Genomic DNA, 22,630 nt, shown 5'->3' on the forward strand with positions numbered 1-22,630 from the left:
TCTTCCCTCTTCTTTCTTCTCTCTTCCCTCTTCCCTCCTGCCCACAGCCCCTTGCAGTGCCAGGGACAGCTCACCCTCTCCCCGCCAAGCCCAGCACACAGGGTGACACCCACTGAGTGCCTGTGCCGTGGAGCCTTTGCCGCCCAGCTGCTGACAGGGGCCTCCTTTGGCTTCCTGCTGCGGGACAGGGCGCGCGCCTGGCGCTTGGCCAGCGCCCAGCTCGTGTACTTGCACCTGCCAGAGCCGCATTTGCAGCTGAAGGATTTGCCTTTGACGGCCCAGAAATCCTCCTTGTAGTCGAAGCTGCGGGAGAGAGACGGAGCCGGGCTCAGTGCAGAGCAGCAGCACGGGGCAGCCAAAGGGATGGGGCAGCCAGAGCTGCAGGATGGGGGGGCGCCAGCCCGCGGCGCCGCCACCGTTTGGGGCTCGGCAAAGCTTCAGGGGATGGCGAGTGCCGGCGGGGGCACGGCCCCGGGAACACAGCGCTGGAGCCCAGCAGCTCGCAGCAGCCCAGCGCTCGTCCCTCTGCTCTCCATCCTCCCTGCGGCCCAGGGCCGGCACCTACCCAAGCTGCTCTCCAGCTCTGATGTCCCTCGTGCTGAAGAAGACCAGCCTGGGGAAGCGCACGTCCTGATGGGATGTGAAGACCCTGGCAGCGAAGAGGTTGGGCTCGCAGTGATGGTTGATGAAGCGGCCGATGTTGCCATAGAAACGCGCACCGATGCAGTACACGTCTCCTTCCTGAAGTGAAACCGTTGCTTCTAAGCTTTACGTGGCACTTCCCAAAGTGACATTTCTGCTGTGAGACAGCCCGCACAGGGCAGCACAGGCCAGCTCCCAGCACAACAGGCCTCGGCTCCCAGTGGCCAGGCTGAGCAGTGGCCGGTGGATCGTGCCTGCCCACGGCGAGGTGGAGCTCAGGGTCCACTTCAGCTCCGCGCTGCCAGGACAATTCGAGCACACGCTGCATTTTGAGACCCAGGGGACAAAGGGCTTGCATCAGCTGCAGTGCAGGGGCACCTGCCTGTACCCCACCGTCAGCCAGGACCCACGGAAAGGCTGTCCCGTGGGAGCCCCCCACGCTGCTCCCCCGGAGCTCAGAGCCTGCTGCCTGGGGCAGCTCGTGCTGCTTGAGCGCCCGACGCCTCTTCCCAGGCTTGGGGCTGGCAACCGGGGCTGCTGCTGTGACGACCGAGCAGGGCTGTGGCTTTGTGAGCAGGAGTTCTGCTTGGAGCATCTCACAGCTCCTCCTCTGCTTTCTCTGCCCAGGGCAGTGTTTCCTCGTTGCAGCAGGAGCAAGGCAGATGATGCCATCATCTCCAAGCAGTTTGTCATGAACACGGGCATCTTCCACTTTGGTGTGCAGCTGTGTGGGACGTCGAGGGATCGGTACGTGCTCCCGGCTCTGGGCGAGCATCCTGATGGCCCCTGTGAGCAGTGAGATGTTGGGAGGGGATCTGCAGGGCCTTTTGCTTTCAGGGACACACCTGGGGATGTGCTGTCCCCGAGGCACAATTGAGGGCAAGCCCAGGGAGAGACCTGAGAGATACTCGGGGTGAAGGGCCAGGGGTGTGTGAACTTGAGCAGATGACAGGCACGGGAGACTTGGAGGAGCTGGGGAAGGATGGAGCTGATCTCCCTGCCTGGTGGGGCCTCGGTGGCCGGAGCCAGGTGGCTGCTTCCAGCCTGGAGGTGACTTGGAGCACCTCGTGCCTCCCATCCACATCTCAGCCTCACCACCTATGACTTGAACTCTGTGGTGCTTCTGCCAAGTGCTTTGAGCTCTGCAGGTAGACTAAAGGAGCAGTTACTCTGCTGATGGCTTGGTAAACCAACCCTTCATCTGTTATCTTCATAGGACTTTGATGTCACCTGCCAGTATGGGCAGGGGGGTAAGGTGCAGAGGAATGAAAACAGGGATTACATGTCCCTGTTCCTCTCTGTTGGATAAAGTCTGCCTAAAGCAGTTGCCTTTGGAGCTGCTGATGGATTTCCATTCCCAGTGTTGGTTGGGTGGGTTTTTTTAACATTAGCACTTTAGGTCTATTCTTGGGGGGAGCTCTGGAGAGTTGCTGCTGTTGTGAGATCCCAAGGGAATGAAACCAACCCAGCAAAAAACCCTACAGCAGATCTTTAGCCAGGCTGAGGAATGGTCTTGGGGTTCTGTTTGCTTTTTTTTCCCCTTTAGCTCCAAAATCTGTTCCACGGCTGAAGGAAGGCTGAGAAGGGACAAGGTACAAGTTGGGCTGCTTGTTAGACTGTGGCTTCCAGCGCAGCCTCCCGCTGCCAGGCCGTGGTACCTTCCTCAGCCAGGGATGAAGGCAGCGGTGTCCTCTGCAGCCATTCCCTTGTTTGTGGCAGGTACGAGGCCCTGACCCATCCTGGCAACCACCAGCAGCTCTCCGTCCTCAATGCCACCCCACTGGAAGCTGAGCTGAGCTTCTCCTTTGAGCACAATCCACCTGGGGTCACCTTCCCCTTGGGCCCTCCCAGCATGATGCTGAAACCCAAGGAGAGGGAGGTAGGGCTGGGTGGGGAGAAGTACCCAGGAACCGTTCCTCCTGCTCACTGGATGCTCTCGTGTCTCTGTTTGTGCGGGGACAAGGCCAGGAGCGGAGTTTTTGGGCCTACCCCGCTGCAGCTGGGCTCATCTGCCACATTAGGGACAACCCGGAGCCTGCGCTGCCAGGGGGTGAAGGTGCAGCTGGAGATCAGCCCCAAGCAGCTGCATTGCAACAGGCTGCTGTACAGTCAGTCACCCACAGGATCTGCCAGGGCCAGCTTCTCCTGCTGGCCGTGTGGCCGCTCAGGTTGGCAGCTGGGTTGGTGTCCCTTTCTCCCAGCAGCTCCCAGTCTCTTGCTGGCCGTTCCTGGCTGGCTCAGGTGTCCTGTGGCACCCCAAGCTCTGCAGCCCCCAGCGATGCTGCGTGCTGGGCGTGTTGAGGGATTTGTGTCCCGTCTGCTGCTCAGAGAGCAGCCCAGTGGCTCCTCCTGATCGCCTTGCTGCTGGATACACCTGTAGCACCCAGCTGTCCCCCAGGACTGCCCTTCTGAGACTCGTGACCAAGAGAAGGCGTTTCACTGTGGCTCCAGGCGCCGGGATAGGGCTGCTCCCAGCTGCAGGCAGTTGCAAGGCTGGTGTGACCATCGAGCAGCCAGCGCTGAGCCTCCTCCACTCTCTGCAGGACAGAAAGCAAGAGCCTGGTCCTGCAGAACCGCAGCCCGACTCCTTGGGCTGGGAAATGTCAAGGACTTCTCTGTCTCGCAAGATCGGGGCGTCCTCGAGCTCAGCGTGCGGCTGCACTTCAAGGCCACCAAGGTGCTTAGGCTCAAGGACAAGATCTGCCTGGAGGTGAGGGGCCTGGAGAGGGCTCAGGCCTGTGTTCTTAGGGAGGGAGGCTGGGAGGGAGACGGAGCCTGCCCAGGGCAAAGGGATGAGCCTGCCTCAGATTGCTTCCTGCCTGCACGGCCGAGGCCAGGCTCTGAGCCGCCGGGGCCTCGCACCCAGGGATTATGTTTTGGGAAGCAAGTGTCTACTGCAGTGGTCTTGTAGCTTGAGCTGAATGGGAGGAGTGTGCTGTGGAGGCGGGAGGAGATGTGCCTGATGGGCCCATGGGTGCTGTGATCCCAGCTGCTGCTGCCTCAGCCTGGGTTCTACAGACACGTGGTGCATCCCCAAGCACCTGCGTCACCCCGAGACCCAGCGCTGTGGCCGCCAGCTGTCTCCTAAGGTTTCACAAACGAGTCCCATTGTCTGACTCGATTCTTTCTGGGGTGCCTTGTTGCCACAGGACTTGCCTTTCACGGCCCAGGACGGTGTTCCAGGCAGTAGCATGAGGCACAGGATCTGTTTCCAGCCATGCAGTGGTCGCTTCCACCACGGTGAGCACTTAGTGCTTGCCTCAGCATGTGGGAGTGTGCTAGAGTCCATCTGCCAGGCCTCTCTGCACTGGTATTTGAGCCATTGTCCTTCAGAGCACAGAGACTTCAACCGCTTGGCTTGTTTGAGGGCAGCATATCTTGCATCCATGGACAACCTGTGCAACAGCCCATCTAGAGCTGCATCTCTTCCTTGGTGGCCTGAGGCATCGTGGGCCCCCCGAGCTACAAACATTCACATTTCCATTGCCAGTCCCAACACACCTGGGCCACTGCCATCCTGGCTCCTGTTTGTGCTCATGTTCTTCAGGGGCCTGGTTCCTGGGTACATGGCATCTCGGTGGCACACCATCACAGTCAGCTTCTCCAGGTGGGCAGCGATGCCTGGCCTCAATGAGGCAGCCCAGATGGGGTGGCCCTGGCATTGCCAGTTGTTCTGTCTCCATGGTTGCAGCCACCCCACAGAGCATTTGCCACCAGCCAAGAGTCACTACAAACTATTGGCCATTTTTCTCATTGGGGGATGTCTAAAGCCAGCTGGGAGGCTTCCACCTCTGTCACCTGACTCCAATGCCCCTCTCCTTCTGCAGCTTGTGCCACGTGTCACAGGGGACGCCCCACAGCCACCTTCCAGCTCCGATGCTGTCCCACAGCACAACAGGAGCCATCGGTGAGCGACACACTTTGCTTCTCATCTGCTGAGAGCTTAGTACATGGTGGGGCCTCTTCAGCATCTGCCAGCTCCTTCTCAGGCAGTAGTCCAGAGCTCTTGCCCTCTGGCCAGTTGGTGATCACGTGCAGGATGCTGGGGTGACTGCGGTTTCCTACAGGAGCTCACTGAGTGCTCAACACAACCCCCTCACTCCATGTGGCGTCAGTCGCCTGATGTGTGGAGGAGACCCTCCCTTTGGACACCCAGCCCAGCACTGGCAGTTGGGTGCTGAGAACAGTCCTGCTTCCATGCCAATTCCTTCTGAGGCAGCTCAAACTCCTTCATCTGCTGCCAGTCTCCCCTTCTTGGTGGGAGTGCACCGGGCCTCGGATCCTCTGCATCCCTGACTCAAGAAGCCCAGGGCTCAGCCTCCAGCCTCCCCACGTGCTTCTAGCCAGAGGCTCCAGGTAGGGCCATTCTCTCCAGCTGCAGTGCAGAGCACATTTGTCACGTCTGGTCCTGTTCAGACTGGCCCAAGGGACACCACCTGAGCAGCCTCTCGTTTAATTTGTTGAAAGCCTTGTCGTTGTTCAGAGCCCCATTTGACATAGTTTTTCTTCCAGGTGACTCGATAGAGAGGATTTACAGCAGCTGGGAATGTGCAGCCTCCAAAAGCCCACACTGCCTAAGAAAGCTTGGGTTTCTTTGTCACCAGTTGGTGGAGACGTGGCTGCAGTTTTGCTGGTGTGAGATGTGCTGACCACCATCCTCGTGACCGAGCTGACGTGTGATAGGATGATTTTGTCAGACTCTCCAGGTAGAACTCCTCATTCTCTAAGAAATCATGGTCCTGAGAAGAAAGGGATGATGGGACAGATATCAGAGTGCAACACAAACGGAGTCACAGCCCAGGGTGTCACTGGGTGAGGAAAGTACCCCGAATCCTACAGAAGCAGCCTGAAAGAGCAGCCCAGCCTGGAGAAAGCCCCAGCAGGGAAGCAGGGGGCTGAAGGGAGGGGACTGGCACATCACAAAGCCAGAGTCCAGCAGAGATGGCTTCTCCCAGTCAGGGATGGTGTGAGGAGAGGGATGAACCATCAGGTCCTGCATGTTATCAATGAACCTGAGACAAGCTGTGAAGGTTCACCCCTCCTTGCTTCTGGCATCACTCTTCTAGGTGTGACAGGTCCTCTAGGTCCTCTTCTGGAAGCCCACCCAGCCCAACAGCTCAGTAATGGTCTGAGGAGACACCCCATGCTGTGGCTGCCGGCCTCAAAGCACGCTTTAGCCAGCCCTGTTCCCATCCAGCCGGTTCCAAGCCCCTTCTCCAGCCCCAGCCTCCTCCCCCTCACCTGCTGGGCCCTGAACTTCAGCAGCAGCAGCGTGGCGTCAATGAGCTCGGTGCCGCTGGCTGTGGCCAGGGTGTCCCTGCCAGCCCCAGGGCTGTGCTGAGGGAGCACCCTGACAGGAGCTGGAGGCTCTGCAACAAGACCCCAGCTCTGTGGTGCCGCTGTTGTCAGGGGAACTGCAGACAGAGACAACAGCATTCCTTTTCCAGCTGCCTGCATGTCCCCACAGCAAGGTCCTCCCCAACCACCCACTGCAAATGGGCTTTAATCCAGCTGCCTCTCCCCTTCTGCCCCCTCTACACCCTCCTGGCACTGCCCTGCCTTCAGAGGACAAGGGGCCAACTCATAGCTGAGGTTTATCATCAGGGGAACTAACTCAGCCCTCAGCAACATGCCAAGCCTCCTGAAAAGTGGAATACAAGCGCAGCTCCCCCCCCAGCATGTCCCTTCCCATTGGCAACAGGCAGAAAGCCTTACACAGTGTGCTGGAGAGGCCGTTCACAGGAGCACCGAGGTCCTGGTCTGCAGTCAGCAGCATCATGGGGTTGTTGGGCAGCTCCTCACATCGCTCTTCTAGCTGCCTCCTCTTCAGAGCCGTGCTCAGCCACTCCTGCCCCATCCCCAGGAGAAAGAGAGAGAGACGCTGTTGGCAAAGGTTGAGGCCCTCAACACGGTGGCTTCAGGCCAAGAAGGAAAGGCGAGGGGGTGTACCTCCTGCAGGTGCTGTTCCTGCTGCCTCAGCTGCTTCAAGCGCTGCTGCATGGCCTGCAGCCTCCTTGGGTGCTCACACTCCCCCCTGCAAGCCTTCTGCAGCACTCGCTGCCCCCTCTTGTCCTTCTGGGATGAGAGCTGCAAGGTAGAGAGGCTGGGGAGGCTGGGGACAGGGTCCCTTGCTGCTATGGGGCAGGGCTCCTTTCTGCATCCCCTCATTTCCCTTCCAGGACAGCACTAGGACTCCTCCTGGCTTGGGGAGGGCTGTGACCCCTCCCAGCTCTGCTGCCAGACTCAGGCAGATGCTGTGCTCACCTTGGCCCTGCTCTGCACCTTCTCTTCCTGCTGCCGGACGCGCTGCGCAGCCACCTTCACCCTCTCCTTCTCCAGCCTCAGCTTCTGCCAGGCCTTATCCTGCAGCTCTCTGGCCTTCTCCAGCTGCTCCTCCTTGGCTTTCAGCTCTGCCAGCTCCTGGGATGGGTACGGGGGAAACCAATGCACTACCTGCCCTGTCCTGTTCACTGTTGTGAGTCTTTCCCAAGTGATGGGAGAGATCTGCCCCCGTTGAGCTTCTCGTGTGTGCCAGTGTGGGGTGCAGAGCAACACCTCCAGGTACTTAAGCAGTGCCCTCATCCATCACCCCTTGGGGACCAGGGCTGGCAGAGCTGGGATTGTACACACACACACACTCCCTTCCCTGGGAAGGACAGAGCCCCTCAACCATGTTGCACACCCTCAAACATGCTCAAAGCAAAACAATTTGTCAGCAGTGGAAATACTCAGGCTGAATGCTTCTTTTCCACTGTGGCAGCTCTGCCACCTTGTCTGTGCCACAGATCCCCTCTGGATAGCCCTAGGAGGGAGCAGAGCTGGCTCTGGCCACGTCCCCATGGCAGGGGGATGTGGAGGAATGGTTAAGGGAGAATGGACATGGACCCCAGGGTATAATGTTAGGCCCGACGGGGCAAGGCAATCTGAGTTCTAGTTATATGAATTTAATGCACAATCAAGACCAGAGTCAGAGCCATGGTTAAAGCAGTTGCTGTCACGTAGTCAGCGCAGACAGCAGGCCGCTTTCTGCTCCTTCAAGGTCGGGCTGTTTTCAGCTAACAGCTAACAGCTCAAGGTGGAAAACAACCACGGAGAAAAACAAGATGGGAAAATGTGAGGGAGCTTGCTTATGGCAGAAACCGCAAGTAGGATGAACATGAGAATGTAATCTATTAGCTGCTGGTTCTGAGCTAGCTTTGAAGCTGTTGGATATATAAGTTAGAGCCTGCTCTCAATAAAGTGAAGATTTCTGCTATCACTCACATGGAGTAGGACTGATTTCTTCCCACCCAGCTGAGAATCGGACCCTGGGTTGATCGCCACATGAAGTAGGCTTGGAGCTGGTTTTTCAGGCTTCGAGTCTGGTTTCAGACTTCGAGTCTGGTTCATTTTTCAGGCTTCGAGCCTGGTTTTTAGGCCAAGAGCGGAAAACTTCGTGGCAGGGGGAGGCTTTGCTTACACCCACCGTGGGGGTTTCCTCTCATGACGGAGGTGGCTGTGCCTGGTCTGGCTGCCCCAACTCCTCACAGGCAGAGGGGAGAGACAGAGGAACCCACGCTTCTGTCAGCATCTAAAGCAGGCTGGTGGAGGCTGCTCCTGGGGCAGCCTGATTCTCACCACCCCAAGGGACATCTCTGTCTGAAACACCTGAAGGAGCGTAGAGCCTGCCCTGTGGGCATGGGAAGGGGCTGCGCTGCAGTACTTTGGCCAGGCTGCTGATGGTGCCCTCTCCCTGGGAACCCATGTGCCCGTGTCCAGTTCCATCCTCACCCTGCTCTGCTGCTGCTGGGCACGAAGTTCAGCCCACTCAGTCGCCAGCTTCTGGTACTCCTCTGAGCACTTCTGCACCACCAACTGCTGCTCCGCCAGAAAAGTGCTCTGCAGAATGTCACAAGAGAGGGAGAGGCAAAGCACTGAGTCCCCTTTGCTGATGGATTTTTCTCCTTCAGCCCATCTCTGCCACCAAACATTAGGCAACACCCAGAAGCTGGTTCAAGCTCCCAGTGCTTGGGGTGAGCCCTGCTTGGAGAGCTCAGCCCCAAGCTTCCAGCTGCCAGGGGACCACTCTGATTGTGAGTCACTGCGCCTGGGGGTGGGATTGAGGGAGCAAAGTGCTGCAGCCCAGAACCCGGCTCCTTCCTCCACCACACAGCGCACTGCAGCCCCGCTCACACTCGGGGCACACGTGAACAGCACCTGGAGCTGTCTGTCCCACCTCACCTTGGCCCTCTCCAGCTCTGCTCGCTCCTTGGAGAGCTGCTGGCTCAGGACTTGCTGCCGCTCCTCCAGCGAGCGCTGCAGAGATCCCACTTGGCACTGCTCCGCCAGCGCCCTGCAGCGCTCCTGGGTTTGGACAGGGAGGAGAGACAGGGGCTGTTCCAGGCTCCTGGGACAACACATACCTATCCCAAACCCAGACAGGAGGGCTGACTCGGGCAAAAGAGACAGCCTGGGCTCACCTGCTCCAGCTGCTGACACTGCTCGCTCAGCCTGGCCTCCACTTTAGCAATCACGTCCTGGTGTCGTCTCTGTTCCTCCTCCATGTCCTTCTGCTGCTGCAACATCCTGTCTTGGAGCACTGTGCAGAGGGAGCAGACGAGCCATGAGCAGCACGAGGTGGGAAGCCCTCTCTGCCCACTCACAGCAGAAAACCTGCATGCATTTGTGCTGCTCCCCTTCTGCACACCCCCAGGACCCCACTTCGTAACGGGGACACCCCGAGGTGTTCAGTGGCCGAGGCAGGCCAGGCTTTGCCAGCCTCGGCTCCCAGTCCCTGCCTGACTCAGGGCACCTTCTCCCCATTTCCTGGGTGCCTCCAGAGCCATTCCAGCACTGACAGATGGCTGACAGACGTACCCCTGAGCTGCTGTGCCCACGTGGCCAGCTCCTGGGAGGTGCTGTGGTGCTTGGCCTCCACCTTGTGCCAGAGCTCGTGCAGATCACTGGAGAACTTCTCCATCCGCTCGATGACGCCGTTCAGAGACCTGCGGAGGAGAGCGAGGAGAAAGTCAACCCTGTGGCACACGCTTCACCTCACTGTGATGGAGGGGGAGATGTGGTGGGCCAAAGGCCAGGCAGTCCTGCCCTGCCCCTCTGTGGGTCACAGCAGAGTGGTGGGAAGACAGAGCTGCTGCTTAGCAGAGTACTGACAGAGAGCAAAGTGCTCAGCAGCCCTGCGAGAGGCAGCAGGGGGAAGAGGGGATGGGCTCTGTTGCCACAGCCTGAGGCTGGTTCCGCGGGGAACACCACGGCCAGGGGGCTGGTACCTGGTGTGTGACGTGGCACTGGTCACCGCATCCACCTCCTGATCCTTCAGTCGCTGCAGCCGCCGCAGCTGCTCGTCGTAGTCCTGGCGCAGCTCCTGGATGGACGTCCTGCAGGACACGGGTGAGGAGCCCACCACGGGCTGTCTCAAAGCCGTGCTCCCCGTGACAGGCACTGTGCAAGAGGCCTGGTCATGGAGCTGAGTGGTGCCAGGAGCTGAGCTGGCGTGGTGGGCTGTCACAGGGCACGCCCCTGACAGCCATCCACATTTGGCACGGACCACATGCAGGGCTTAAGGGCTTCTCTACCAAAACCTGGCTTCTCATTGACCCAAACTACGTGCGACACCAGTGGCTCACTGGACTAAGTAAAAAGGTAAAACATTCTCTCTGAAATGGTACCTCCAGCCACATCTCCCTGTGCCAACCTACAAAGCAAATCCCCATTCCAAAAGCCACTGAGCCACCCACAGCCCAGTGCCTCTCGAGCCTCCTTTCACCGCAGCCCCAGGCTGTTCCCTGGTTCCTTTGCCAAGAGCAGGGCTACTAACCCCACGTGTGTGCTGCTCTCACCTCTGCAGCTCTTGCAGCCGCTTCACCTCCAGCGTGTGCTGCTGCTCCAGTGCTGCCAGCTGCTGCTGGTGCTGTGCCCGCAGCTCTGCCTGCGCCTGCTCCGCGTCCTGGCTCTGCGACAGCAGCTGAGCCCTCAGCTGCTCCAGCTCCTGCCGCAGCCTCTCCTCCTGCCGCCCGTGGCTCTCCTCCAACACCTTCATTTGCCGCCTGCTCGTACAGGTCACACCAAGGGAGAAGTGTTGCTCTCGTGGCAATACCTGGAGCTCTCCACCCAAAGTGCACGTGGGGATTCAGATCAGTGTTGCTGTGCACATGGGAAACATTCGGCCTCTCCACAGTCAGAGCCTCAAACCCTCCTGCTGCTGCTCAGTGCATTGCACTGGCTGGGGACATGCTGGCAAAGACTTCCTCCAAACCTGTTCCTCCTCCTCACCACCCACCAGACAGTGTTGGTCAGAGTGGACTCCAACCTTGGTTGTTCACCTGTGGGGCTGCTCTCTGTCCCCACCAGGTCCACTCCGACGTGCCTCTGTGCCTGTCCACCCCAAGGATGGACTGGGGAAGCAGCCCAGCCCTCCCTACCTCAGAGGAGATGGCTGCAGGCAAGGATCTGACAGAGGAGGGGAGCACAGGTAAGAGCCTGGTACCTGTAGGGGCTCTCGAGAAGATCCAGGTTCTTCTGGTGCTGCTGCTGGAGACTCTCCAGCAACAGCCTCTGCTGCGTCCGCTCCACCTCCAGCATCTGGACCTGCCGGGCACCCGGGGAGAAGGTCCTTGTGCTGCTCCAGGGACACAGCTCCCACAGCAGCACTCACTCAGTGGTCATGGCTACTTCTGGACAGAGAGGTTTCTCCTCTCTCCCCTGTCACTCTGATGCCATTGGAGTGGACATGAGCCCTTCTCCTCCCGCTGTGTCACCCGTGGCCCCCTTCCAGCAGGTGACGGGGCTCACCTGGCTCTCCAGTTCTGCCACACGGGCCTGGGCGCTGACCAGAGCTGCCCGGCAGCCTGATGCATCCTCACAGAGCTGGGCAGTGCCATGCCCCGGCCTCCTCTCATGCAGCAAGCCCAGGCCTGAGGACTCTGCCTGTGGGGATGGAGAGGGAAGATCAAGGCCCTTCAGGATCCGTGGCTTTGTGGGGTGGCCATCAGCCCACACAGGAAGGCGTGTGTCTCACCTGCAGCTGTGGGGCAGCCTGGAGACGTGTCCTGGGCGTGGGAACCTGCAGAGACACAGGGCTGCTCTCAGGCAGGTCAAGTCCTGAGGGAACATTCTTCCTAGCCTGGGAGTGGTAATTCATACCCACCTTACTGAGGCCCTTCCTCTACCCTTCCCCAGCCCAACCCTGTTGCTGGCCTGGCTCCCTTCTGATGCTCAGCAGCCCCTATCCCAGACAAAATGATGTTGGGCTCCTCTTGCTGTGGGGGTAGATTCAAGGAGAAGGCCGGCAGCTCTCGGGGAGACAGCAGCTGTCCTGCCATGAAGGCAGGGCAAGGAGGCCCAGGCAGATGTGAAAAGGGGCTTCAAAGACAAAGCAAGAGCTGCCCTCTCTGCCAAAGGCTCTGATGGCCCTCCAGTGCTCTAGAAACCATCTCCGAGTATCCTCACTACCATGCTGAGGAAGCCAATTCCTCTATCAACTGCAATCTCTGCTGTTAATATGACGTATATGTGCCTGGAGAAGTCTGTACATGCTGCTCAGGCAATGCAGCAGTGTCAACTGCTGTGATTTACAAAGCATCCACAGCACATGTGCTTTGGCCTGATAAATACAACTTGTGGTATCCCAGAGCTCTCCCAACACTTTCCCTCCATGAACCCAGGCTCCCATGGATGCACAGAGCTGGATGACGAGGAGTTGGCAGCAGAGGGCCATCAGCACAAGCCTGATCCTGCACCTCACAGGGCCACAGGCCCAGCAGACCTACCTGAGCAAGTGGGACAGGGCCCTGCACCTCCTGCTCTCCTGGCAATAAGGCTGTAGAGGCTGAAAATGGAACAAGTCTGCCATTCAGACATGGCAACAGCAATCATCCCCTCCCAGAAGGACAAAGGTCTGGCTCTCCTGGGCAGAGTGAGAAGGGTCCTGCTCTGCTCTGGTGGGTGGTGATGGGGACAGAGGGTCAGGCAGGCCTGTCCATTCCTGCACCCCCACAATGCTGGCACTCTGCCCTGCAGAGAAAGGCTGAGGGCAAAGCATGGCTCCTCCTCCATCTCCATCACCTAGGGAGGAGGCTGAATCCTAAAAGAGTTGCTTTCAGTAGGCTCTGAACTGGTGCACAGCTTCAGCCCAGACACAGCACTAGTGGGACCAGCACGTGGGCAGGAAGAGGGAAGGGGGAAGAGAGAAAGGACAGCATGAACTCATGCCCACCAAGAGAAACCAAGTCTTTTGCAGCCCTCTGAAAGCCCAAAGGCAGCCCTGCAGAGTTCAGTGTGCCCCAGCACCGTGTCTCCACCACACCACAAAAGGGGGATGGTGGGATCCTGCAGCGTGGCAAACTGCTCCCACACCGGCTGCTCAAAGCCTGGGCAGCAACTCCATGGCCAAGGGCAATGCTGTGCCTCCTGATTTGTTCTTGTTTTGCAGGGCAGGGGGAGCCTCTCTGCATCCTGCTGCCCAAGCTGCACAATCCCAGGAAACGCACCCAGGGCGCTGGTGTCTCCGGAGGGATCCTCCTTCTCAGCCTCCGACGCCTGAGCTGAGGCTCCTTTCGTGGTGCTGAGCCAGGGCACCGGCTGCCTGCAGGGGCAGAGACACAAGTGATGCACAGCAGGGAGAGGCACACAGATATTGCTCTGCTTGCCATTGAAGTTGAAAGCTTGGCTTTCCTAGTGCTCCAACACACAAGAACCCAACCCACATGCCGAGCTGCCCTCCCTCCTAGCTACAGAGGTCTCAGGCCCAAAGGGATCGCTGCTGGCTCCCAGCCCCCCCCACTCCCCCACTGCACACACGCAGCTGCTTTCTGCAGGACATCTGTCCCACGGAGGGTGCCCGAGAGCTGACAGAGGCCTTACCCAGAGCTGTCTGCACTGGCTGTGTCCTGCAGGGCAGCTGCCTGCTGTGGGGCTCCTGTGGAGGCGGCTGGATGACTGCAGGCAGAAACACCAGATGTGGAAGAGCTCAGGGAAGGCAGGATCCTGTCCCCAACACCAATTCCTGCCTTGCAGCTGAAAGCCTCTGTCTCAAAACCTCCATCACTGCTGTTCCTACTCGTTTCATCCCCCCTCACCCCGGACAGCAGCAGCCCCAGCTAACACAGCCCTGCACATCACACATGGCTCTCTGCAATTCCCTTCTGCGCCTCATTCCAACGGCACAAGGCTCAACCTGTGCCGGTGGAAACTCAGCAGGAGGAGGCGGTGTGTCTGGAACTAGGAGGAACGAAGGGGAAGGCAAACAGTAACAAGGAACACAGCGTGTGATGTGGGGCTGTGCTCATCCAGGACAGCTCTGCAAGACCTGGGACAGCGGGTGCGATTCTGGCCACAACAGCAAGGTGAGCCTGGAGGGCTGCAGGCTGGATCAAGTAGGAGAAAGCCCTGCGCTAATACTCCACCCCAAGACAAACTAGCGCTTACAACTAATGGCCTCAATCTGAGACGAGGCTTTGGGAGAGGTGCTGCTGGAGCAGCTACACGTGGAGCAAACGGGAGCAGCGTGGCCATCAACTGTGCCTTTACCTGACAGCAGGACGGGGATGCAGCCTTTCCCCTGGGGCCTCCGAGGCCTCGGCATTCCTCTCCTGGGCCTTGGCCTGAGCTTGGGCTTTCTTGCGAGCCAAGGCAGCGATCAGCCAGTCCTCCTCCTCCAGCGGGGCCGCTTTAGCTGCCGCCTCCTCTGCAGCCGGGACGTGGCTGGCGGGGCCAGGCCGTGCGGCCGGGGCAGGGCTGGGGCGGCTCACGGCAGGGCTGCCCTTCGCTGCAGGCAGCGGCTCCCACTCACACCAATCCTCATCCTTCCAGCCCAGCCAGTCGGCTCCAGCCGCCCTGCCCCGCACCGTGCGCCTGCTGCCTGCAGGAGCAGCTTTGGGGTGCAGCTCTGCTTTCACTTGGCTGCTCGTGTCGCTGGAAAACCTGCCGCAAGGAGAAGCAGTTCCATCTGTGCCCGAGGGGCCCTGGGAACCCTGCCCCTGGGAGGGAGCCCTGCCTGCAAGGGGACCCCAGGGCCCCTGCCTGCCCTGTCGCAGGGGCAGTGTGCCTGGAGCTAGGGACACACACGCAGCACCACACCTGACAGACCGCCTCCTCGCCACTGGGCTCTTGGGTGTGGAGGCCACCGAGGACTCGTACTCGCCAGACACATCATCTTTCCTCTTCCAGTCCTCTTCCTTCTCTGTTCAAACCAGCAGCCTTGAGTCAATGCCCAGAGGAGCAACTGGGTGCAAAGACGCCAGCCCCCCCGCTCCTCTGCAGCTACATGTGACGCCACACATTCCTCCCCACAGCCTTGTGGCTGGCATATCTCTAATGCAACCCCTTTGGCTCTCCTTCCACTTTTTGTTCCCAGATGAAGACATCCCCTGCTCATTCCCAATCAAGTTGTGAAGACAAAAGTAAAATCTCCCTCTAACCTTTCTCAGGAGCTAACAGCTTCCCTGGGGCTTTAGCTCGTCCTTCTCCCAAGGAACCCCATTCCTCAGGACCTTTCACTGTTGTCTTCTCTGCTGCAGAACTGGGCTTTGATATCCCCAGGAGATCAGCTTCCAGGTCATCCATATCCTGGGAAGCAAGGGGACAAGGATGGGAGCAGGGTGAGCACTGCTGGAGGCCACGGCTGGAGGCACGGTGTGGGGAGAGGGAGGCATTTCCACACTCACCTTCAGGTTCTGCAGCAGATTCTCCGCGTCTGTGGCAGAGGCCCTGGGTCCCTGTGTGCCAGGGAGGGGAGAGATCAGAGATGAGCAGACTTTGGAAACTTCCCCCCCCCTCACTCCAGCCTCTGCTTTTCCTCGGTTTATGAGAAAGAAGAGCACATGAGCACCTTTGGGTGCCCTTCTCACTCAAAACCTCCCTGTGCCTTGCTTCTGTTGCTCAGATTCTGCTGCCTCAGGGACAAGCATCAGGAAAACTCAAAGGCATTGATTTGGGCAAGCGTTCTTCTTACAACACTTTCCCTGAAGTGCACCCAGGAAGGCTGCAGCAGCACATAATTCCTGGCACCTGGAAGCCTTTCTCCCCCCATCCACCCACTCCCCTGTTCTATCTTCCCCACTCCACAGGGATGCCACAGAGGGGTTACCTCTTCAGACACATTGCACAGTCCATCTCCCATATCCCACTACTGACTTGGACACGGGGAGATCAGGGGCAATCTTAGCCCAGCCCAGTCCCAGCCCTTGACACACTTGGGCTCTCTCCTGAAATATGGACTCACCCCTGCAGCTTTGCTGTCCTCTGCAGAGAGCTTGTTGAAGAAATCATCCCCTAGAACAGAGCTGTGACACAAGCCTGAGTGTTAGCAGCACCACACGTGAGCTCAGCAAGAGTGTCCTAAGGACAGTCAGGCCAGGCAGTGGGAAATGGAGAGAGCACACGGCCACACCACAGCAGCCACATCACAAAACATACAACGAGGCTCAAATAGCACTGGGATAAAAGACTGCAGTGCTGGCACTACTGCATTTAAGCAAGGAGCCGTTCAAAGGGAGATTTACAGCAGATGTAGCGGGTTGGCGGCACCCAGCTCTTGCTGCACAGCTTCAGGTGCTGGGCTCCCAGGGCTCCACCCCAAGACAAACTAGCGCTTACAACTAATGGCCTCAATCTGAGACGAGGCTTTGGGAGAGGTGCTGCTGGAGCAGCTACACGTGGAGCAAACGGGAGCAGCGTGGCCATCAACTGTGCCTTTACCTGACAGCAGGACGGGGATGCAGCCTTTCCCCTGGGGCCTCCGAGGCCTCGGCATTCCTCTCCTGGGCCTTGGCCTGCGCTTGGGCTTTCTTGCGAGCCAAGGCAGCGATCAGCCAGTCCTCCTCCTCCAGCGGGGCCGCTTTAGCTGCCGCCTCCTCTGCAGCCGGGACGTGGCTGGCGGGGCCAGGCCGTGCGGCCGGGGCAGGGCTGGGGCGGCTCACGGCAGGGCTGCCCTTCGCTGCAGGCAGCGGCTCCCACTCACACCAATCCTCATCCTTCCAGCCCAGCCAGTCGGCTCCAGCCGCCCTGCCCCGCACCGTGCGCCTGCTGCCTGCAGGAGCAGCTTTGGGGTGCAGCTCTGCTTTCACTTGGCTGCTCGTGTCGCTGGAAAACCTGCCGCAAGGAGAAGCAGTTCCATCTGTGCCCGAGGGGCCCTGGGAACCCTGCCCCTGGGAGGGAGCCCTGCCTGCAAGGGGACCCCAGGGCCCCTGCCTGCCCTGTCGCAGGGGCAGTGTGCCTGGAGCTAGGGACACACACGCAGCACCACACCTGACAGACCGCCTCCTCGCCACTGGGCTCTTGGGTGTGGAGGCCACCGAGGACTCGTACTCGCCAGACACATCATCTTTCCTCTTCCAGTCCTCTTCCTTCTCTGTTCAAACAAGCAGCCTTGAGTCAATGCCCAGAGGAGCAACTGGGTGCAAAGACGCCAGCCCCCCTGCTCCTCTGCAGCTACATGTGACGCCACACATTCCTCCCCACAGCCTTGTGGCTGGCATATCTCTAATGCAACCCCTTTGGCTCTCCTTCCACTTTTTGTTCCCAGATGAAGACATCCCCTGCTCATTCCCAATCAAGTTGTGAAGACAAAAGTAAAATCTCCCTCTAACCTTTCTCAGGAGCTAACAGCTTCCCTGGGGCTTTAGCTCGTCCTTCTCCCAAGGAACCCCATTCCTCAGGACCTTTCACTGTTGTCTTCTCTGCTGCAGAACTGGGCTTTGATATCCCCAGGAGATCAGCTTCCAGGTCATCCATATCCTGGGAAGCAAGGGGACAAGGATGGGAGCAGGGTGAGCACTGCTAATGCCTCAGTGTCACTGCTCCCTTTGGAAGCTGATGCTGGAGGCCACGGCTGGAGGCACGGTGTGGGGAGAGGGAGGCATTTCCACACTCACCTTCAGGTTCTGCAGCAGATTCTCCGCATCTGTGGCAGAGGTCCTGGGTCCCTGTGTGCCAGGGAGGGGAGAGATCAGAGATGAGCAGACTTTGGAAACTTCCCCCCCCCTCACTCCAGCCTCTGCTTTTCCTCGGTTTATGAGAAAGAAGAGCACATGAGCACCTTTGGGTGCCCTTCTCACTCAAAACCTCCCTGTGCCTTGCTTCTGTTGCTCAGATTCTGCTGCCTCAGGGACAAGCATCAGGAAAACTCAAAGGCATTGATTTGGGCAAGCGTTCTTCTTACAACACTTTCCCTGAAGTGCACCCAGGAAGGCTGCAGCAGCACATAATTCCTGGCACCTGGAAGACTTTCTCCCCCCATCCACTCACTCCCCTGTTCTATCTTCCCCACTCCACAGGGATGCCACAGAGGGGTTACCTCTTCAGACACATTGCACAGTCCATCTCCCATATCCCACTACTGACTTGGACACGGGGAGATCAGGGGCAATCTTAGCCCAGCCCAGTCCCAGCCCTTGACACACTTGGGCTCTCTCCTGAAATATGGACTCACCCCTGCAGCTTTGCTGTCCTCTGCAGAGAGCTTGTTGAAGAAATCATCCCCTAGAACAGAGCTGTGACACAAGCCTGAGTGTTAGCAGCACCACACATGAGCTCAGCAAGAGTGTCCTAAGGACAGTCAGGCCAAGCAGTGGGAAATGGAGAGAGCACACGGCCACACCACAGCAGCCACATCACAAAACATACAACGAGGCTCAAATAGCACTGGGATAAAAGACTGCAGTGCTGGCACTACTGCATTTAAGCAAGGAGCCGTTCAAAGGGAGATTTACAGCAGATGTAGCGGGTTGGCGGCACCCAGCTCTTGCTGCACAGCTTCAGGTGCTGGGCTCCCAGGGCTCCACCCCAAGACAAACTAGCGCTTACAACTAATGGCCTCAATCTGAGACGAGGCTTTGGGAGAGGTGCTGCTGGAGCAGCTACACGTGGAGCAAACGGGAGCAGCGTGGCCATCAACTGTGCCTTTACCTGACAGCAGGACGGGGATGCGGCCTTTCCCCTGGGGCCTCCGAGGCCTCGGCATTCCTCTCCTGGGCCTTGGCCTGCGCTTGGGCTTTCTTGCGAGCCAAGGCAGCGATCAGCCAGTCCTCCTCCTCCAGCGGGGCCGCTTTAGCTGCCGCCTCCTCTGCAGCCGGGACGTGGCTGGCGGGGCCAGGCCGTGCGGCCGGGGCAGGGCTGGGGCGGCTCACGGCAGGGCTGCCCTTCGCTGCAGGCAGCGGCTCCCACTCACACCAATCCTCATCCTTCCAGCCCAGCCAGTCGGCTCCAGCCGCCCTGCCCCGCACCGTGCGCCTGCTGCCTGCAGGAGCAGCTTTGGGGTGCAGCTCTGCTTTCACTTGGCTGCTCGTGTCGCTGGAAAACCTGCCGCAAGGAGAAGCAGTTCCATCTGTGCCCGAGGGGCCCTGGGAACCCTGCCCCTGGGAGGGAGCCCTGCCTGCAAGGGGACCCCAGGGCCCCTGCCTGCCCTGTCGCAGGGGCAGTGTGCCTGGAGCTAGGGACACACACGCAGCACCACACCTGACAGACCGCCTCCTCGCCACTGGGCTCTTGGGTGTGGAGGCCACCGAGGACTCGTACTCGCCAGACACATCATCTTTCCTCTTCCAGTCCTCTTCCTTCTCTGTTCAAACAAGCAGCCTTGAGTCAATGCCCAGAGGAGCAACTGGGTGCAAAGACGCCAGCCCCCCTGCTCCTCTGCAGCTACATGTGACGCCACACATTCCTCCCCACAGCCTTGTGGCTGGCATATCTCTAATGCAACCCCTTTGGCTCTCCTTCCACTTTTTGTTCCCAGATGAAGACATCCCCTGCTCATTCCCAATCAAGTTGTGAAGACAAAAGTAAAATCTCCCTCTAACCTTTCTCAGGAGCTAACAGCTTCCCTGGGGCTTTAGCTCGTCCTTCTCCCAAGGAACCCCATTCCTCAGGACCTTTCACTGTTGTCTTCTCTGCTGCAGAACTGGGCTTTGATATCCCCAGGAGATCAGCTTCCAGGTCATCCATATCCTGGGAAGCAAGGGGACAAGGATGGGAGCAGGGTGAGCACTGCTAATGCCTCAGTGTCACTGCTCCCTTTGGAAGCTGATGCTGGAGGCCACGGCTGGAGGCACGGTGTGGGGAGAGGGAGGCATTTCCACACTCACCTTCAGGTTCTGCAGCAGATTCTCCGCATCTGTGGCAGAGGTCCTGGGTCCCTGTGTGCCAGGGAGGGGAGAGATCAGAGATGAGCAGACTTTGGAAACTTCCCCCCCCCTCACTCCAGCCTCTGCTTTTCCTCGGTTTATGAGAAAGAAGAGCACATGAGCACCTTTGGGTGCCCTTCTCACTCAAAACCTCCCTGTGCCTTGCTTCTGTTGCTCAGATTCTGCTGCCTCAGGGACAAGCATCAGGAAAACTCAAAGGCATTGATTTGGGCAAGCGTTCTTCTTACAACACTTTCCCTGAAGTGCACCCAGGAAGGCTGCAGCAGCACATAATTCCTGGCACCTGGAAGACTTTCTCCCCCCATCCACTCACTCCCCTGTTCTATCTTCCCCACTCCACAGGGATGCCACAGAGGGGTTACCTCTTCAGACACATTGCACAGTCCATCTCCCATATCCCACTACTGACTTGGACACGGGGAGATCAGGGGCAATCTTAGCCCAGCCCAGTCCCAGCCCTTGACACACTTGGGCTCTCTCCTGAAATATGGACTCACCCCTGCAGCTTTGCTGTCCTCTGCAGAGAGCTTGTTGAAGAAATCATCCCCTAGAACAGAGCTGTGACACAAGCCTGAGTGTTAGCAGCACCACACATGAGCTCAGCAAGAGTGTCCTAAGGACAGTCAGGCCAAGCAGTGGGAAATGGAGAGAGCACACGGCCACACCACAGCAGCCACATCACAAAACATACAACGAGGCTCAAATAGCACTGGGATAAAAGACTGCAGTGCTGGCACTACTGCATTTAAGCAAGGAGCCGTTCAAAGGGAGATTTACAGCAGATGTAGCGGGTTGGCGGCACCCAGCTCTTGCTGCACAGCTTCAGGTGCTGGGCTCCCAGGGCTCCACCCCAAGACAAACTAGCGCTTACAACTAATGGCCTCAATCTGAGACGAGGCTTTGGGAGAGGTGCTGCTGGAGCAGCTACACGTGGAGCAAACGGGAGCAGCGTGGCCATCAACTGTGCCTTTACCTGACAGCAGGACGGGGATGCGGCCTTTCCCCTGGGGCCTCCGAGGCCTCGGCATTCCTCTCCTGGGCCTTGGCCTGCGCTTGGGCTTTCTTGCGAGCCAAGGCAGCGATCAGCCAGTCCTCCTCCTCCAGCGGGGCCGCTTTAGCTGCCGCCTCCTCTGCAGCCGGGACGTGGCTGGCGGGGCCAGGCCGTGCGGCCGGGGCAGGGCTGGGGCGGCTCACGGCAGGGCTGCCCTTCGCTGCAGGCAGCGGCTCCCACTCACACCAATCCTCATCCTTCCAGCCCAGCCAGTCGGCTCCAGCCGCCCTGCCCCGCACCGTGCGCCTGCTGCCTGCAGGAGCAGCTTTGGGGTGCAGCTCTGCTTTCACTTGGCTGCTCGTGTCGCTGGAAAACCTGCCGCAAGGAGAAGCAGTTCCATCTGTGCCCGAGGGGCCCTGGGAACCCTGCCCCTGGGAGGGAGCCCTGCCTGCAAGGGGACCCCAGGGCCCCTGCCTGCCCTGTCGCAGGGGCAGTGTGCCTGGAGCTAGGGACACACACGCAGCACCACACCTGACAGACCGCCTCCTCGCCACTGGGCTCTTGGGTGTGGAGGCCACCGAGGACTCGTACTCGCCAGACACATCATCTTTCCTCTTCCAGTCCTCTTCCTTCTCTGTTCAAACAAGCAGCCTTGAGTCAATGCCCAGAGGAGCAACTGGGTGCAAAGACGCCAGCCCCCCTGCTCCTCTGCAGCTACATGTGACGCCACACATTCCTCCCCACAGCCTTGTGGCTGGCATATCTCTAATGCAACCCCTTTGGCTCTCCTTCCACTTTTTGTTCCCAGATGAAGACATCCCCTGCTCATTCCCAATCAAGTTGTGAAGACAAAAGTAAAATCTCCCTCTAACCTTTCTCAGGAGCTAACAGCTTCCCTGGGGCTTTAGCTCGTCCTTCTCCCAAGGAACCCCATTCCTCAGGACCTTTCACTGTTGTCTTCTCTGCTGCAGAACTGGGCTTTGATATCCCCAGGAGATCAGCTTCCAGGTCATCCATATCCTGGGAAGCAAGGGGACAAGGATGGGAGCAGGGTGAGCACTGCTAATGCCTCAGTGTCACTGCTCCCTTTGGAAGCTGATGCTGGAGGCCACGGCTGGAGGCACGGTGTGGGGAGAGGGAGGCATTTCCACACTCACCTTCAGGTTCTGCAGCAGATTCTCCGCATCTGTGGCAGAGGTCCTGGGTCCCTGTGTGCCAGGGAGGGGAGAGATCAGAGATGAGCAGACTTTGGAAACTTCCCCCCCCCTCACTCCAGCCTCTGCTTTTCCTCGGTTTATGAGAAAGAAGAGCACATGAGCACCTTTGGGTGCCCTTCTCACTCAAAACCTCCCTGTGCCTTGCTTCTGTTGCTCAGATTCTGCTGCCTCAGGGACAAGCATCAGGAAAACTCAAAGGCATTGATTTGGGCAAGCGTTCTTCTTACAACACTTTCCCTGAAGTGCACCCAGGAAGGCTGCAGCAGCACATAATTCCTGGCACCTGGAAGCCTTTCTCCCCGCATCCACCCACTCCCCTGTCCCGTCTTCCCCACTCCACAGGGATGCCACAGAGGGGTTACCTCTTCAGACACATTGCACAGTCCATCTCCCATATCCCACTACTGACTTGGACACGGGGAGATCAGGGGCAATCTTAGCCCAGCCCAGTCCCAGCCCTTGACACACTTGGGCTCTCTCCTGAAATATGGACTCACCCCTGCAGCTTTGCTGTCCTCTGCAGAGAGCTTGTTGAAGAAATCATCCCCTAGAACAGAGCTGTGACACAAGCCTGAGTGTTAGCAGCACCACACATGAGCTCAGCAAGAGTGTCCTAAGGACAGTCAGGCCAGGCAGTGGGAAAT

The 22,630-nt window shown here is 58.8% G+C and overlaps 1 protein-coding gene and 4 long non-coding RNA genes across 5 annotated transcripts; all 5 read right to left on the reverse strand.

Annotated features, from left to right (window-relative positions):
• Positions 1–5,216: 5,216 nt before the first annotated feature.
• On the reverse strand, positions 5,217–14,221 carry LOC133627506 (fas-binding factor 1 homolog). The gene is made up of 18 exons (XM_062013246.1): positions 14,167–14,221; positions 13,501–13,575; positions 13,128–13,222; positions 12,408–12,466; positions 11,657–11,701; positions 11,502–11,565; positions 11,126–11,226; positions 10,479–10,685; positions 9,909–10,016; positions 9,499–9,626; positions 9,102–9,220; positions 8,863–8,985; positions 8,413–8,520; positions 6,907–7,062; positions 6,592–6,729; positions 6,358–6,490; positions 5,884–6,056; positions 5,217–5,381 (listed from the first exon to the last, which is right to left on the reverse strand). The coding sequence occupies exons 1-18, from the start codon at positions 14,219–14,221 to the stop codon at positions 5,217–5,219; spliced, it is 2,052 nt and encodes a 683-aa protein (XP_061869230.1).
• Positions 14,222–14,271: 50 nt separating this feature from the next.
• Positions 14,272–15,163, reverse strand: LOC133627435 (uncharacterized). Its single transcript, XR_009820191.1, has 3 exons — positions 15,057–15,163; positions 14,716–14,818; positions 14,272–14,559 (listed from the first exon to the last, which is right to left on the reverse strand). It is a non-coding gene; the product is annotated as an uncharacterized LOC133627435 (long non-coding RNA).
• Positions 15,164–16,340: 1,177 nt separating this feature from the next.
• On the reverse strand, positions 16,341–17,332 carry LOC133627436 (uncharacterized). The gene is made up of 3 exons (XR_009820192.1): positions 17,226–17,332; positions 16,885–16,987; positions 16,341–16,728 (listed from the first exon to the last, which is right to left on the reverse strand). It is a non-coding gene; the product is annotated as an uncharacterized LOC133627436 (long non-coding RNA).
• A 1,249-nt stretch (positions 17,333–18,581) lies between these two features.
• Positions 18,582–19,540, reverse strand: LOC133627437 (uncharacterized). Its single transcript, XR_009820193.1, has 3 exons — positions 19,434–19,540; positions 19,093–19,195; positions 18,582–18,936 (listed from the first exon to the last, which is right to left on the reverse strand). It is a non-coding gene; the product is annotated as an uncharacterized LOC133627437 (long non-coding RNA).
• Positions 19,541–20,789: 1,249 nt separating this feature from the next.
• Positions 20,790–21,748, reverse strand: LOC133627438 (uncharacterized). Its single transcript, XR_009820194.1, has 3 exons — positions 21,642–21,748; positions 21,301–21,403; positions 20,790–21,144 (listed from the first exon to the last, which is right to left on the reverse strand). It is a non-coding gene; the product is annotated as an uncharacterized LOC133627438 (long non-coding RNA).
• Between the last annotated feature and the right edge of the window lie 882 nt (positions 21,749–22,630).

This window comes from Colius striatus, chromosome 21 (assembly GCF_028858725.1).
Source record: "Colius striatus isolate bColStr4 chromosome 21, bColStr4.1.hap1, whole genome shotgun sequence".
In the NCBI taxonomy this organism is placed as follows: domain Eukaryota; kingdom Metazoa; phylum Chordata; class Aves; order Coliiformes; family Coliidae; genus Colius; species Colius striatus.